Raw genomic sequence first — 17726 nt, 5'->3', positions numbered from 1 at the left:
GCACATACTAATCTCGCTAGCCACACCTCCGGGTCAGGCGACTGGGATGGGTGTTAATGAGGGGGATGCTGTCAGCCTTGCACAATGCAGGGTGGCTCCACTACAAGCAGCGACGAATGTAAATTTTGCTGCTAGTGATAAAGGCAACAAATATGCAGACTTATGGATTTCTCCGCCTCACTGCCAGCTTAAGGACAAGGAAAATACAGGGAAAACTTTTACCCCACTCAAAACAAACCTCTTTACTGGTGCCCCCATTTCGGATCAACCATTAATGGAAGCCCCATTGGCAACAGCTGTTGACCTTACAACCGGCACAAACCCCAGTCAATACCAATTGGCTGCTTCCACATACTCCTTTCCTTTGGGGCCATACTTCTGTGCAAATTTCAGAGTTTGAGGGTAAAAAACAATACCAAGCCAACAGACTTCATAGCCACAGTTGAGCCCCTAGTTTTCTAGTTCTGTTTGCCCCTGTGTGCTCGTGGACTGTCTGTTTTTACTGTTATTGTTGTTTATTCAGATTGTGATTCTTATATTCACTCTTGTGATTTGTAACTTTTATTGTCTGTAATTTGTTACATGTTGTCTGTCTGTTACATATTAATTGCACTGCTGACTGTCCTAGCCAGGACACTCATTTCAGCGGTCTAATTAGCTAGCTAGCTAAATACCCTATTAGCATTATGGTCAGAAATCAGCAATGTTAGAAGCTAAATGTTATCAGACTGTAGCCTATTTGTCCAGGATGTTTTGTATTCTATACTTTAAAGTTATCTTTCCTGACTGACAGGTTGGAAGGAATATGCCAATGAATTGGTGAAGGGTACAGACGATTCTGGATAATCTTGGTTCTTGGATGGTAGCAGCTACAGTAACAGCAGCTACAATGATTTGGTTTTCCTAGCTCTGTTTATAGCCATAGCAGCTGGTCTGCTAACTGCTCCTTTTAGCAGTTTTAGCCTTTGCTTGTTTGTGTTTTTATCCATCCATCTGTCCATTGTACTGTGCACTAGAGTGACAGAGATTTTTAACCAACTTCTTGGCCATGGAGTCCTCCATGCTGGACTCCGGGTTCACAGATTTTTCATATCTACTTTTGCTGATATTAACTCTTTTGTGAGATAAGTTATATTGTGACAACGTGTGGCCTGTAAGCTAAATAGTTATAACTTAATGACAGTTTGTCCAGTCATCATGAAACTTGGTGAACATATTAAAATACGTTGAATAACCATGTGTACAAAGCCATTATAACATCAACTTGTAGGGGACACCGCAAATACCAGAAATGTATATCTCTGAAGCGGGTTGACATAATGAAATTTGATATACATGATCTAGAGCCATGTGTTAGAAAAAATAAAAAAATTGGTTTGGATTGACGCATGTGGGCATGACCTATGACATTATGGCTTATAACTCAATGAGAATTTCACCTATCGCTATGAAAATTGGTAATTATGTTTGAACCTTTATGTGGAATGTATACACTAATTTTCATACAGATCCGACCAAGTTTTGCCCAAAAGCAGCACTTTGAGTGTACAGCTAATTACTAAGGCTGGGTATTGGCAAGGACCTCACGATACGATACGTATCACGATATATGGGTCATGATACGATTGTATCACGATACATTGCGATACGATACATATTGCGATACATTGCAATACTCTACATAATTTACTGAAAATTTAAAAATAGAGCTGAAAATACAACTTGCTGTGTACCACCTGCAGGCCTGGAATTAAGTCATTTTTAGGGCAAGGCCACTTTGGCCTTTGATAAATACAAATTTATTGGGACATCACGGCCAAAATGTAGGGCACCAAGGCCAAAACCAATGGTTATTAAAATCCTTTTTTCAGTCTTTTTTCCTCAACAAAATAAATATCCTAATAGAAAAATTAAGTGCTGCAGTGTGATACAGCACATATGTAAGATGGCTTGGACTGTAAAGTTAGTTACATGTCCAGTAACACACGATAACGTAAGTGTAACCCAGGTTATTTTCAGATCTGCTAGTTACTTAGCTTAGCAGTTAGCGATAGCTTCTCTCTCTCCCTCTCAGTTTAATTAATAATTAGCTGTTAATGTTTACGTTAACACATATATTTGCGGGAGTGAGAGAAATCTCGCGCTACTGTTGATGTCCAGCGTGATGACGGAGACTCTGGGAAAGTTTGTTTATTTGCTGCGTCGCATGTAGTTTTAAATGAGGAAATCCACAACTTTCTTTTTAGAGCACAACGGCCAGTTCAAAACAGGGCATGCCAAACTGCCCGTGTGGATAGTTAATTTTAGAAGGGGCATTACGGCCACACTCCGGGGCATCCACGGCACTGGCTGTTTGGCTGTGGTATACGGTAATTCCTGCCCTGCACCTGGGTAGTGTAATATGTACATCACATTATATTGATAACTCAGTGGACAAATTGAGTCAAAACTATTTAATTCATAGGGATTTGAGGGAAATTTAAGGACATTTTAAATCCGTTTAAAACATGAATAATTGTTTTTTAATGTATCGATACGAGGTGCTGGAAAATCGATACAGTATTGTGGAAAAGAATATTGCAATACTCAGCTGTATCGATTTTTTTGCACAGCCCTACTAATTACGGTAAAGCCAACACAGGATAGTTGGATATTTACACATTTCAACTTGCCATTACATTCTGTGAGTATCAGAACTTGGTGGCCGGGGGCCTGATGGCTTAACAGCTGGACAATCTGTTGTTAATAGGGGACATGCTGGACTCCTATGCAAAGTAGGAGATATATGTACAAAGGGAAAACATGTACTCACAAGTATCAATTTGTACAAATCATTGCACACTCATTTAAATGACAATGTACAAGACACAAGTTGAGAGATATTTGTTTGTGGATAGTAAAACACATTTATGGATCATTATACACAAATTTGTCAATAGTTTTGAGTCCAATCTCTCTCCATATGATTCAGCCTGGGAAAGACAGTTAAGTTGTGAAAGCAAAGTTTGAAGCAGTCAGTGTGTGTGAGTTGTGTCAGCACAACTATGATGAATGAATGCATTGCAAAATATACTTGGATTGTGTTAGAATGTAGCACAATTCTTACGATCTCTCTGTAATGGCAGATTGTGGAGACATTTTCACATCGGCCAACCACCTGATGACCTCTGGAGTAAACGTGTGATATGGACTAATGTGCAAGTGTGATCCCTGTGGCATGCTGAGTATTTTGAAATTTGAATGGAGTTTGTACTGTATACAATGACTGAGATGTATATAAATACAATGGATGTGCATGGCAATTTAAACTTATGATGTTGCTATAGCGCCACCTATGGGTGAAATGACACCAAATTTTGCATGCTCCTGAGAGTCAACCCATGCACATGTGTACCAAATTTGGTTAAGGTAGCCCAACACGTTCACGAGTTATTAGGCCCCATTTACAAATTTTGAAAGCCAAGTGTAGCAAAATGGTATGGAATGTCAAAAAACGTATGTGCAGGATAGTCCTGACATGCTGTGAGATGAGAGAAATTTGGTGAAGACTGGATCAAATTTGTAGGAAAAGAAGTGATAAATGTGTTTTCGACAAAATTCGAAATGGGGGAAAACCTTGTGGGCGGAAATGGCTGTGGCCTATATGGATAGATGCGGCTTGACCCAAAGAATCCAGCAATGAAGGAAATGTGTTGCTATGATTTACATTCACCTAGTTATGGCCATTCAAAATTCTAAAGATTGCTGTTTTTGCTCGATTTCCTGTCTGTTCCAGCACTACGTGCTTGGACCCCTAATGAACTATTTTAAATTACATTTGTACTTCTTAACTGCACTTACAATTGCTTTAGTGCAAAGGTTTGATGCTAAGATTTGCACATTGTGTCTTCGAAGAATTAAAGATTTTTCAGTCAAATTTTAAGGAAGATTACTGGCTAAAAGAGTATGGCATGGCTGATAATGAGCCGATAATGAGTTGCTATGCCCTCAAGAAACAATGCTGTAGCAAGAAGCCTTATAGTAGGCCTATATGTATACTGATAATCAATGACACTGGTGAGCCATTCCCACTGTAGTCAATGCTTGTGAAGCCCATTTCAAAGACTGCTGACAAAAAGTTGTGAGGCTACTTTGACTTTGCAGCTGTGCTGAGGCAGCTTCAAACCTCAGCAGCTAAAAGCAGCTTTTATTTCTTACCATCAGCAATTCTATTTCTCCCCCTCAGAGAAATACAGACATACATCTTACAGAAGTCCATAACATACAGGTCAAAGAGGGGATGCTTGTTGTTGCATCTACAATGGCTTTACATGTATTTAAAGAGGCTTGTTCATGCAATGTCCAATGTGTCTATGTGATATTAAGCAAAAAATCCAATATAATACAATTAACTATCCTTTTTTGATATCCTGTCCCACTACAGGAGAAAACAACCCTCACAATAAAGAAGAATCTGAATTGTGTATAAAAGCATTAGAGCATCTCCTACTTTCGGAGACTATGCAAGATAACTAACAATCTTCAAAAACATAATTCATTCAGAGATTCAAAGCTTACATTTATCAACTCTTCAGCAAAACAGATGCCCATAAAAAAGTTGGCAGAGCAAACATAATCAATCCACAAAAATGTGCTAACTGCTTGGTCTGACTCCATTTTAATGGTTGAAATGGACCAAATATCAACTAACTATCTTGTAGATGTGTTTAGCTGCTACTGTACCTTTGTGCTCAGTCTTGTGTGGAGAAGTCTGTCAAAAATCTAATGTACCACCTTAACCATGAACAGCTGGCTGCCTGCTGACAAGGTTCTGTGTTCTGCAACTGCTCGGCATTAAGACACATGTTCCCAGCACCTAATCATCATTGTGTAATCACTTTTTTTTCAAGATCATCCTTGCCCTGGCCTACAGTGTCTCTGACTTCTTTTTCCAAGAACCAGCATCTTTTTTCAGTTGTTATAGGGCAGTGTCTCCCCCAGAATTGTATTTTTGTTAAGGTAGAAAAGCCTCTGAAACAACATTTTGACCATGGGACGATAATCTCTCTACTAAAACACATTAAAATGTTTTAGTTTTAGTTTAGTTAGCAGCTCCTTAAGGCAGGGTTAGCCTCCTCACATATTCAATGGTAAGGGAAACGTGTTGCAGGGAGAAAGAGTATGTGACCCCTTTGCTGCAGGGCACATCAAGTTCAAAACATTTCAAATTTTCAGAAAAGAGCTGGACCTTTTCTTGTTCAAAAGATAATTTAGATAAAATGTTGTCATAGATAGAACACATAGATAAAGCACTATTTTCCTCTCCTTGCCAGTGTGCTCCATCCCAGTGCTTCCAAGCATCCTCCAGCACATTTCTGCCAAGAAAGTCTAGTGAATACAGTCTCTCCAGTCTGAAGTGTGTGGCTACACAGATCCTTGAATGGTGAAAACAGTCCAAATGGGAAGAGCAATGACTAGACTTTCAACTCATATGTATTGCACTGTATGTATTGAATCTGGACAGGCAAAGATTGATTGCAGTATTGTCAACCTGCAAATCAGTGGATGTTGGAGTCTGTGTTGTAACAACACCACTGCTGGACTTCGTTTAAGTGTCTTCAACAAGGTTAGAAACATCTTACGTGTTGTAGAGTAGGACTGGCATAATTTATTCCTTATTTGTACCCCTGTTATACAACAGTAAACATGCCATCGCACACGAATGATGCAGTAACAAGATGCATCATCCCTCCAAGTTTAATAAAAATTGGATCAGAGGTGCTTTCAAACTTAAATACTTAAAAACTTAAATTTGTAATTATAGTGTCCCCATCAAGTCAATCAGTGTATATTTTTGAATCACCAGAACACAGTGCATCCATCATCCATCCACGTTTCGTCAAAATCAGATCAGTGCGTCTGGCATATTATGTTTGAGTTGAAAATTTTGACATTAAATTCTAGTGCCCCCTTTATGCCAATCAGTGTAATTTGAAAGGATAACTGGACATGTACTTGTGTAGCAAGTTTTGTGTCAATTGGACGGTGTACGAGTTCAAATTTTAAACTTTAATTATAGTGCCTCCATCAGGCCAGTCAGTGTAATTTTTTAGACTCTGGAACACAGTCCGAAGATGCCTCATCCCTCCAAGTTTAGTCAAAATCAGACCAGTGGTGTCTGAGAGGGATAGACACAGCACAATCCATCGCACAATTACTTCAGAGCTTACCATCAAGCGACCACTCTTTAGAGTTTATTTCTGTAGCCTTTCAAATAAAAGTTGTAGAGAATGGGTGGAATGAAATTAATGGGTGGATGTGCGAATGACTTTGATTTACCCTGACATAATCCCTGACCATGAATCCCAACTCCATTTGTAAACTACTAGTGGATGTAGCGAATAGTAAACTATTTTTGGATGTGGCTAGTAGTAAACTAGTAGTGGCTTTGGTTTTCCAGCCTGCTGTTCAGCTGCATCTACTTTTTGTCACCTGGTAGTTAGACAAAGGAAAAATCCACCTTAAAACACTTGCAATGTTAAAAAACAGCTATTGTTGATGTATCTTGCATTCCTAGGTTACATTTTGTTGGGCGGTGTATTTTTCTTATACCCATAGATAAATGGCCAAACGTAGATAACGTGACATCACAGCAAGATATTTTCAGTGCAGCTTTAATTGTAGTTTGATAAGAGAACATTTTTCAGCAATCTGAAACATCAACAGTAAACATCAAGTTCTGACATTACACAATCACACAGGGATAAATTCATCATACAAGGAGCAGAATTACTAATTTCTCCACCAACAGTAGCCTCAGTAGACAAGAATGCAATGCAGACACAACACATGTTGTGTTTTCAGTAAGGGCTGTGACTCACTTTTTCTTGACTGGAAAAACTTTTGCACTGCTATCACTATCGCTCTGTGAACTGACACGTAATGCCCACAGCTGAATGTAACACACTCACAGCCGTTCTCTGGGGATTGTCCAAAGTCATTCTGGGAAATGTATGAAATCACTAACTGAAGTAGAAGTAGGCAAGGGAGGTTGAGGGAAAGTGGGTACACCAAAAACATTCATCACAAAATAACAGTATGGAATGCATTGAACATCACAAATTGATATATAATAATAATAATAATATAACAGCAGAAGAGTATTCAAAGTATTCTTTTAAAGTATCAACATTGGACTATCCAAATAGTGTTGCCTCTTCGACTGCTAGCTCAGTGAATCTATTCTTCACTTCATTTGCCTCATTTACTGCACCTTCCCATGGTACACTGAGTTCTATGAAGTAAACAGGCTGTTGAGGGCCAAAGGACTAGGGCAGTTCTTATGGTGGCTTTGACTTTCTCTGGTGGGAACTGTAAGTTGCTGGCCTATGTCTCGCATTTCCCGATCTCTAGCTTCCCCCACCTGCCCTAACATATGCCTACTCAGTAATAATTCTTTCCTGACTTGCCAAACTGTTGCATTGGGTTCTCTCAATGAATGGGCAACCAATTAAATTAAAAATGCTCCTTAACATCTATGTTAAAAGGCCCCCATAGATAATCATTTGATATCAATTCATTTGCCAATTAAAATGTTTCATCAACTGATTTTTTCCCTAATAATTTGATTGACAGCTAGGGCAGTGCATGTGCACTGCATAGAGCTATCTCTGCATTTCCCTACCGTAGTTTGCATGCATGCTGACTGACAGCATCTTCATAAGCCTTTTCCATCAAAAGGTTGTTCTTTTTATCCTTGTTGAACCATCTTAGGCTGGTCCATATTGTCATGGCTATGTCTGCATCTACCTCCATCTCTCCCTAGTCTTGTCTCTGTGTTCTGTGTCTGTAGCTGCGTTTAATTAGTCATTTAACCAGCCCTCCCTCACTTCCCCTCGGCACTCGGTAATACGTAGCACCATACGTAACGCGAGTGGCCACTTGCAGAGCAGGGGGGCAGGGTCTGAGGGGGAGCAGAATATTTTAAATGGAATGCACTTGCCCTTAAGCAGGCCTAATAATTAATAATAACAATACATAATAAAAATTACACAGAATGAGTAATGAAATATTGCAGATGAGTTCTTTTCATAAATATGTCTAAATCCTCTAAATATTGTTTGTTTACTTCCATTTATATTTATCACCTGTTCGTGCACCGGAATTGACGGACGATCACAATGCATCCTGGGAAATATGGGCTTGTGAAGTCTACATTGTTGTTGACTCGCTCCCTCGGCCCTTGAAGGGTCCAGCTCAGGGAGTTCACTTGAGTTATCAGAGTAATGGAACGGCACTTAAGATGGAGGAGGGGATTCCCCCGAGGGGAAGTGCCGAGGGGAAGTCAATGAGGGCCGGTTGAAACGACTAATGAAACGCACCGTGAGTGTTCCCTTTGTTTCTCCCCAGGCCCTGTAGTTCCTTTCTTGCCTTCTGGGTTCCCTCCTTCTGCACCTACACACCTGTCTGCCATCAGCCAATTAGTCCTGTGACTTTGTCCCGCCTTCACCTGCCTGCTATCAGCCTATCAGCTCCTAGACTCCATCCCATCCAGCCAGCTGTTCCCTGTTCTCTCATTAGTCTCAGTGTATATATAGTCTGTGTTCCCCTGTAGTATTTGTCAGATCGTCTAAGTTGTCTTAGCGTTCTTGCCTTCTATGACCTGTTACCTGCCAGATTTTGATTTACTGATTCCTTTGACTGCCTGCCGATTTGGATTGTTTGCCTATCTGATTACCAGTTGCCGACTGTACTACTGCCTCTTGACTACGAGTAAAGTATCCTGCTTCAGCCTACGTACTTTGTCTACCAGTGTTTGCATTTGGGTCCAGACTCTGAGTTTCTCCATCACACATAACATTCCAATCCACCAACATGGCAAAGGCACAGCTTTCTATCTAAAAAAACAAATTGTTGTGTAATCATGATTAGATGAAGTTGAAGCTAAAATCTGGGATTTCACAGATTTCCCCACTTTGTCTCCCTCTCTGGCGGCAAAAAGAATTTGAAATGATGTTCGGACTACAACCAAACAACACAGAAGTATTATATTATCAAAGAAGGTATAGCAGTCACTCGTGTGCCATCAGCTCACCAGTTAACAGTTCCTACCCTAGTAAAAATGGTATCCCCGGACCACACAATTTGACTTTCAACGATTGTAACTTGTAATGAAATTAGGCAATAACATCACTTATGATGGTATAAACTTGACAGTAACAGCAGCCTACAGTGTGTGCCGCTAGCATATCTGTCAGGCTAGTATGCTAACTAGCTAGCAGCACTCGGGTACCCAGCGCAGGTAACCTGTGTTAGCCAACGTTAGTTGGATAGTTAGCAAACTTTCGTCCTGCCCAGTCAAAAATTTAAATAGTGGTCTATGGAAAGCATCTCCAACCATGGTCCAGAAAAGTAACTATCTATTACTACTACTATTAAAAAAGTCCTGGATTCCAGCTTTAACAAAAGACCAGATCAAGCAACAGCAGAGAAAACATTTAACTGCATGTAGTTAGTTATTTGCTAAAGTACCACTGTAGGGGGGATCTGTCACTGACTGTAGGCAGGCTAATTGGAGTTATACAGCTAGTCATAGCTGGCACAGTCAATTGCCAGTCAAGTTTGTCTAATTATAATGTTTGTGCACTGTAAAAGTAATTAAATAAAGCAGTAGCTAAGTAATAAAAGTAGACCTTTATAGTTGTCAATATGTTTTTTTGAGAAATTATTAGCCCTATATCAATGTTAATCTGTGGACAGTTTCTCTGTTTCTCTATCTTCCAGAAATCATACTGTGGTTGTAGGCCCTAAAAAGTAATATACAAAAAATCACAAAAGACAAACAATGAATAAATCGTAGTGTCTAAAAATAAAGGGGCCTGTTAAAATCCTGGCTTACACTCTATGGCTGTTGTCGGTATTGCTTTATTATTGCAGATATACTGTATCTTGTGTAGGAGAAAAGTCACCTGGGTGACTCCCTGACACACCAACAGCACCAAAGGAAAACCCATCATGGGCCACCACACCAAAGCAAATTTTCCAAAAGAAACTAACCTGCAGACGTCAAAACAGTTTCCCACAGGATCTCCATTCTATGCACTAATCAAAGGATCTGTGATCAAAAGGACCTAAACAACAGTCACAAATCCTCTTGTACTTGGCACAAGTACTTGGCACAAGTACAAAAGGATGCAAGATAAACTTCTGGGTGCTGGAAACCGCACACTATCCACATTTAACATACTAAAGCCCTATTCGGACAGGATTAGTTTTCAGGACAATGTGCTAAAGTCATTGTTAACACAGGACATCTGTAACGTTAATGGCCAATTTGCTAGGGATAAGAAATCTCAGTAATCAGTCTCCAAAATTACAGAGCTGGGAGTGTGTACTCAATGTATGCGTAGTCATCAGGCCAAAAATGCACCATACGTCATATATAACTTCTGCAATTGACGTTGATATGATTGAACAATAACAATACAGCATGGCTGCAAGAGCAAGAGCAAGAGCAAGTTGCAACTTGTTCGTGAATCTTGCAAGGGGCCACTTGAACCTGCGTAACACCAGTGCCTACCCCCTTAACATTTAAGTCATTTTGTTCACAAACACACACATACACACATATTCATCATCACCCATTGTCTCTCACTCTCTCTCCACACTCCATTATTTTTGTATTTCCCCCATCATTCATTCTGTAGTGACTATAGTAATTGGCAGGAATGTAATGATCATCTGAATGAAGTCAGATAGACCGGGTCAATACTGTACTGGTTCAAACAATTCAAGGGACCAGGCGAAACCAAAATGGGGGGTGGGGAGGGTGGGGTCAATACAAATGTGCCGTTTTATGACTAGGGAAATCCAACAGTCAAAATCTGTGTTGATTTGCTTGCATCTTTCTTTCTCCCTCCACATCCCAGTCTATGACACCCCCACCTTTCTTGGTGAATGAGGCTGTATGCTGCATTCATGATGCGGGAATATTTGTTGGAGCGATTGATGTGTCAAAGCACCAACTTCGAGGTGTTTATTAAGGTGATACACTTAATACATGTTTTTAAACCTCCTCTGCTCATTCCCTTTGACTGTTCATCCTTTGAAACAAAGTTACCCTTAGAATGAATTTGTAGTGACATTAGCTTGACTTAAATGTCAATGATTTAAAATGTATGCAATTCAAATACAATCTCTTGTGGCACTATATACTGAATTGTATTATTTTATAAAATAAAGACAAGTGAAATTGGACTGTACTTAGAGATTTTAAGGATAACAATTTTTTTGTTTTTTTTGTTTTGTTTGTGTCAATAGTCTAGGTTGGCCGTCTCCTTTCCATTATTCCTGGTGGCGTCTGCACATAGCATAGTATATCAGGGCTCATTTTCCTAGCTCCAGAGGAAGTCATTTGCTGCCATTCATTCTTGTACAATATGCAAAACAACTTCCACAGAACTGCATAACCCATCAGTAAACATTAATTTGGTTTTGTCAAACTTTCTGTTTTCTCCTTATATCATTGTGCCCCAGTTGAGTGGTTTCACATCAGTGCTGCATTACTTTATGATCTGCTTCCTGTCAATCACCTGACACAAACAGGAAGAAATGAAAGTCTCCTCCAGGAAATAAACAGTCGCCTTACAAACTTTACTGTCGCAAGCATGTCTTTTTATTTTAGGCATGTTTGTTAGCCAGGGCAGTTAATTTCAAGCTAGGTTTGACACTGTAAAAAAACAGTGTACATTAGAGAAATTATATTTTTCTTGATATCACCATAGGACCAGACATTAGGCCTATCTGTAACAATGATCCAGAGCAACAGATTTAAGCAGGTAGTTGTTTTTTGTCATTAGAAACAAACAAAAAAAGTCAACATGTTCAATGCTTGAATCACAAATGGTGATTCTTTTGAGCAGTCCGTTGATTTTTACTTGCTACAGGCCAAAATGTCAATACCTCAGCTCTTCAGGAAATGTGTAACTTCCCTTTTCGACACAATCAACATATGACGTTGGTGGCTGTGAAACTGCCTTGAATATGCCTTCCAGACTTGCACTCCATGTGTACTGTGCTTCAAGCTGTCAGTCTGCTGTAATACCTCAAAGTAGTCTCTGCTCTAGACACACCTTTATACCAATCTGACGACAAAATACTATACTCACTTCCTCTCTCACTTATGCAGTGAGAGGATAACCTTTTCCTGGCCTGTACCAAAACTAAACTAAAAGCCTGTACAAAAAAAACTAAAGCCTGTACCAAAACTAAACCTTATTAAAGACCTTTGAATCTTTGCAGGTCTGACTGCTTGTTAATGCCCTCTACCATAGCCTACATGCTATCTGTATTGTCAGTACTGACTTTACTATTGGAGCTGCCCACTGCTTCAAATTTTTTTTTACTGATTCGTCAAATGCATACCAGCAATTTCTACCTAAGTGAAGAATGGTAACATGGTGACATGTAATTCAGTCTACAAACTAAGATTATCAATTTGTAGTGGTGTTTTTGTGTGAAGCTCAACCATTTCAGAGTCATATTTACTTGTAACATGTAAAAGAAAAATGAAAAATCAGATAATGCTTATTTATTTATTTTTGTTGTTGTGGTTTTAGAAAATACTTTGAGAAGGCTAATCTGAATGAATCTCTGACCAGGATGGAGGGTTTTTTTTCAGTTTCCAATTAAGGAAGAAAATGGCAACAAGACAACTGACAAGACAACGACCCTTTGCAAGTATTGTAAGAGAGCCTTGTCTTAACACTAGCAACACGCTGCATGTACAACCACAACACAATGAAAAACTCCAGTCGCCGGCATATAGTTAAATGTTGCTTTCAGTCTTAAATATGGTTTCAGAGGTCTTGACAACATAGCCGTTTCTCTTTGCACTACTTTGCTAGTGAGATATTTCCCTGGTTGCACAGATGTATACTTCTCTGTTTTGTTTTTTGTTGTTCATTTTTAATGCCAGTTCAGTTACAGAAACCTGTAGTAACCCTGTGTATGGCTTGCAGTTTTTGTTCTCTCTCTCTCTCTCTCTCTCTCTATATATATATATATATATATATATGTATATATATATATATATATATATTTATTTTTTTATTTTTTTTTATTTATTTATTTATTTATTTATTATTTATTTATTTATTTTTTTCCAGTCATAATAGTCTTAATTCAGACATGGCTTAAAATATTGAGATAATATCGAGCCATGAATCCAGTATCGTGCATCAAAACGAACTGTTCACTGAACGTTGAATGTATCTACACAGATTAAGCTACCATAAGTCCACACTAACTTCTGCTCCCAGTTTACACATAGCAAATGTCATGTGAGCAGAAACTGAAAATCAAAAATACTTACCATGCTATCAAAAGAAACAATAACATGTTAGTTTTGGAGCATAACTGACCTGGCTTTCAAACAAAGAGCCACTGCTGCTGATTCACAAATGTCTGATGCTATTAATACCCCTTGGTCTCCTAGGCCTTGTGAATAGGGCTGATAGTCTCTTCTTTCCAATTATTGCAGGTACTTGGTGGGTGCACACATCCTGTACATAGCCTGTATCTTTAGTATTAGGAGTGTATAATTTATCACGGCAAACAATGTGACAGGGTATCTTGAATAGTATGCCAATACAACTAGTTCAGTACACATGTTTTTGTCTATAGGCAATTGTAGGGGGAAACAAGACCTTTCGGTCATATTATCAGGTGTTACTTTACAGGCATTGTACTCAAAATGCAAAATTAAAGGCAATCACACCAACTTCTTTCTGCATTACTTACATTGATAAACACACATACACACACACACACACTAGAAATCAACATAAACATACTCTGACCAACATTACAGGCAGTGCCAGCCCTGGGTCGGAGACATATTTAAGGTTAGAGGTAAAGAAATGAGTTGGTAGGATGTGGAGAAGATTAAGTCTAGACAGCAAGACTTCCTCCGATAAAGTGAACAGCAGTAGTGTTCCTAGTGTTACCTACAAAGACGTGTGGGTCCACTGAGCAATGGCTGCATTTCCTCAACTCTAATTTAAAATTAGCATATTTATTGTGACAATGGCATGCCTGGAGAGGATCCTGACATTGGCACGCTTTTGTACAAGGCAGAGTGGCTGGCAGAGGCTTCCAGCAAGTTAACATGGAAGACCAGCACGGATATTGGCAGTGCCAGAGCTTTTGACTCTCTTCCACATGAGAGAGGACCCTTAACTGGTATGAAGTTTGGCTACAGAGTGCATTGAAAGATATGCACAACTGCACTGTGCAAACTAGCCAGGTTAGTCCTCAAAATTTAATTGGAGAGATTTTATATGTGATTGAATAATGACGTCACAAAATGTTATGAATGAAAATTATGCTGCTTTATTAATACCAATTAGTCTTGAATTCAGTCATTGTAAAGTTATTGTAAAGCTCTTGAAAAATGGGCCACATTTTGAGGCAATGTATATGGGGAATACCTTTCATCCAAAAGTGGTAATAGAAAATTTGGACTAAATTAATTCGCAACAACTCTGTCACTCTCGACTGTTGCCAAATTGTCCATCTATTGTCCATCGGCCTCAAACTGTTGTCTATGTTGGCCTTTTGATTTTGGAGTAGTCTAGGCCTACAGTCTAGGCCTACAGTCTAGGCTTACAGTAGGTCTGTCCACTGTCCACTGTCCACTTATTGACATGTAATAATACAATGTAATACAGCCTTACCTTTTCAATCCTTTAGAGTACGTGAAAGTGAAAGTGGCATCTGAGTATCTGAAATCTGTAAGAGAAACAAAATTGACTGGTCAGGGGAATGACAAGAAGTTTATGTCTGGGATGGAGGACAAGGCCACAGAAAGTCCTCAACAAGTGCAGTTTCCATGGCAACAATAAAAGGCCTATGCTAAGGGGGCAGATTGGTTAAGCCATACCTTACATTATCCATCATATACCATGCAGGAAATTTGTGTTTCAGAAGCATTAGGAGCATTCAGGATGACCAAAAGGCTGCTGTACAGGCGTATAATGTAGCTCATAGCTAAAGCTTTGTTTTAAAGGTCAGACTCAGCAGCATATAGCCAATCAATGTCATCTTATTTAGGCTTATTCCACAGCAATTCATCTAATGACCTCACGAAATATTTGATTTTAAGCTAGGCTAGGCCTATACTAGCTATATCTGGGATGTTATGTAGATTTGCAGAAGATTCGAGGTGTCAACCTATTTTCAATAGCTCCGTTAGGCCTAATGATGTGTCGGTAGGAAAATGCCAGTGCCGGTCAGCTTGTAGAAACTCACCAGAGAAAAGGCAGTCTTTCTCTGCCTTGCACCTTTCAATAACGATGTCGACGTCTTTTTGTATTCTCTCCTGCCTTGAACACATCCCCATCAAATAAAACCCGCTGAAATAGCTGCTTCTGCTTCTCCCTCTTCCTCCTCGTTTCAGACAACAACAGAGTATAATCCTACAGAGATGGTGTGGTCAGGTTGTTAATGGAGGCTGGTTGGATCAGCTGTGTGTCCGCTTCAGGACGCTATCATCTCGGATGAAGGTGGGTCTGCTGCTTGCTAGCTTCCGTCCAGCCGTCTGCTGCTCAACAACAATGGCAATGGGTTGGTCTTAAAGAGAAACCAGCCTGTCTGACTGGAAAACACACCCACCGCGCCAGCCGCTGCTTGTAATAAAGTCATGTGTCACCTTAGTGGTAGAAGAGCAAAATGAATGTACTGGATCAACGGAGGTATTACATCGTTTTTATTCGCTGCCTTTCCACCAGTTACAGCCAGTGATCCCATACGGGAAAAAAATGATTTTACCATGTTTATCAAATCATGGTTGCCATGCTTACTATGATGAATAGATGGTATGGTGGTACTGTGAATAGGAACCCTGAATACCCTTCAGTGGTGACTGCCCGTAACTGCCCCCCCCCCCAAAAAAAACACACACACACACACACACACACACACACACTCTGTTTACTGTACTGTTAAAGCAGAAATGCCATAATAATTATTAACTAAGGTTTGAAGTACAGTCGACATAGCTATAGCACTGTAGGCGTTGTCTGTGCAGCTCACATACACACACATACATACACACGTCCCTCTCTCTCTCTCTCTCTCTCTCTCTCTCTCTCTCTCTCTCTCTCTCTCTCTCAATTCAATTCAATTCAATTCAAGGTGCTTTATTGGCATGACAGTTCACAAACAAACAATATTGCCAAAGCATGTAACAAGAGATTAATCATCAATTAAATTATTAAGTAACAAAAATAAATAAATAAATAAATGAATAATAATCAAATAAAAATCTCTCTCTCTCTCTCTCTCTCTCTCTCTCTCTCTCTCTCTCTCTCTCTCTCTCTCTCTGATTTTAACTGACTGACCTGTCTAACTAACCACCTGTCTAACTGACCACTTGTGTCACTGTCTGACCTGTCTAACTAATCACCTAACTGACCACCTGACTGACTGGTGTAAGGTGGATACTTGGTTGCCTGTTTCATGTTGTTCTAGCTTAGAGTGACTTTATTTTGTGTTGGTTTTGCATAGTTTTCATTTGTTTGTGTTCCTGATTTTAATTATTTATATTTGCATGTTTTGATTTACATTTTGCATGGCTTTGTTATCTTGGATTGATTTCATTTTGATTACTTGTTGTGTGTGACAATTAAGGCTGCTTGATTCACCCCTACCCACTGCCTGATTAGCCTAATGCTGAGCAGGTGTGGACTGCTGGTTGACCAATGGGAAGGGGAGGAGTGCAGTATAAAGCTGCTTCTCCCCAGAGGAATGGGAGTACTCACCAGGGAACTGACACAGGAGGCTGACAGGCCAGGGCCTGTGTTGGAGAACTACTGCTGAGCCACAGAGGAATGTAACCAGGAGAGGGCAGCCAGGAGCGCAGCAGCACTGTGTTCCCACCAAGGCCATACACACACCCTGGGCTGGTAGGCTGGAGCCTGCTTCCCAGGCAGATTGTAAGTAGCAGATTTGTGCCAAGGGTGTGTGGGTGGGACACTACAGAGGTGCCGGCTGTGGGCCCTGGTGATGTCCTAGTGGTTTGCTGTAGCTGTGGTTCCAGACCAGTACCAGGTGGCTTGGCTTGGGTGGGCCTGATGGACTAACGGGGCAGAGGTCGAATCCTTCTATTAAACACTGTTACTCGTCAGTAGTTGTCTATCCCCTAGATTGTCAAGTGGACCGACGGAGCCATACTGTCCCTGGGAGATCTTCCATCTTGGCTGTGCCAAACTTTGAACTGCTGTGTGCGTTCCATCTGGGAATACGGATTCTGAGCTCAGACCCTGAGTAGTTTTATGAACTTTTAGGGACTCTATTGGACAGTCTTATCCATTTACTGTAATAAATTTGTTGCATTTAACTTATTCTAGCATTTGTCCTCCTTGGGTGCTTGAACACTGCTCCCCTCAAAAGTAGAAAGAAATCAAGAGCTCCTAGGGCTCTAAAAACTCCTAGGTGGCGTTGTCGTGTATTGAACCTCAGCCGTTATGACATTTTTGGCGTCATCGGCAGGATTGGGATTTTAAGAGCAGTGTTCAGTGCCCAATAGGACTACAAATGGCAAAATTATGCCTGTGTATCCGGGTGCACCTTGGGTGCCCAAGTTTTAGGGTCCAGGTTCAGAGTTGGGGTATAGTGAATGCAAAAACATATTCAAGGACTTTTAGACTCCCCAGGTCTAGCTGAACCTAGAAAGATTGGCATTTTAA

General features: G+C 40.0%; 1 protein-coding gene across 2 annotated transcripts in view; it reads right to left on the bottom strand.

Annotated features, from left to right (window-relative positions):
• The window catches only part of parp8 (poly (ADP-ribose) polymerase family, member 8), a 79304-nt gene extending 63740 nt beyond the window's left edge, over nucleotides 1-15564 (bottom strand). For both annotated transcript variants that reach the window (XM_071915176.2, XM_071915177.2), the window contains exons 1-2: nucleotides 15289-15564; nucleotides 14715-14769 (exon numbers count right to left, since the gene is read on the bottom strand). In XM_071915176.2, the coding sequence (XP_071771277.1) occupies nucleotides 14715-14769; nucleotides 15289-15379 (146 nt within the window). In that variant the 5' untranslated portion in view covers nucleotides 15380-15564. The remainder of the gene's footprint in view (nucleotides 1-14714; nucleotides 14770-15288) is intronic.
• Between the last annotated feature and the right edge of the window lie 2162 nt (nucleotides 15565-17726).

This window comes from Centroberyx gerrardi, chromosome 8 (genome assembly GCF_048128805.1).
Source record: "Centroberyx gerrardi isolate f3 chromosome 8, fCenGer3.hap1.cur.20231027, whole genome shotgun sequence".
Classification (NCBI taxonomy): Eukaryota; Metazoa; Chordata; class Actinopteri; order Beryciformes; family Berycidae; genus Centroberyx; species Centroberyx gerrardi.
This window is presented reverse-complemented; position numbering and strand designations above follow the sequence as displayed.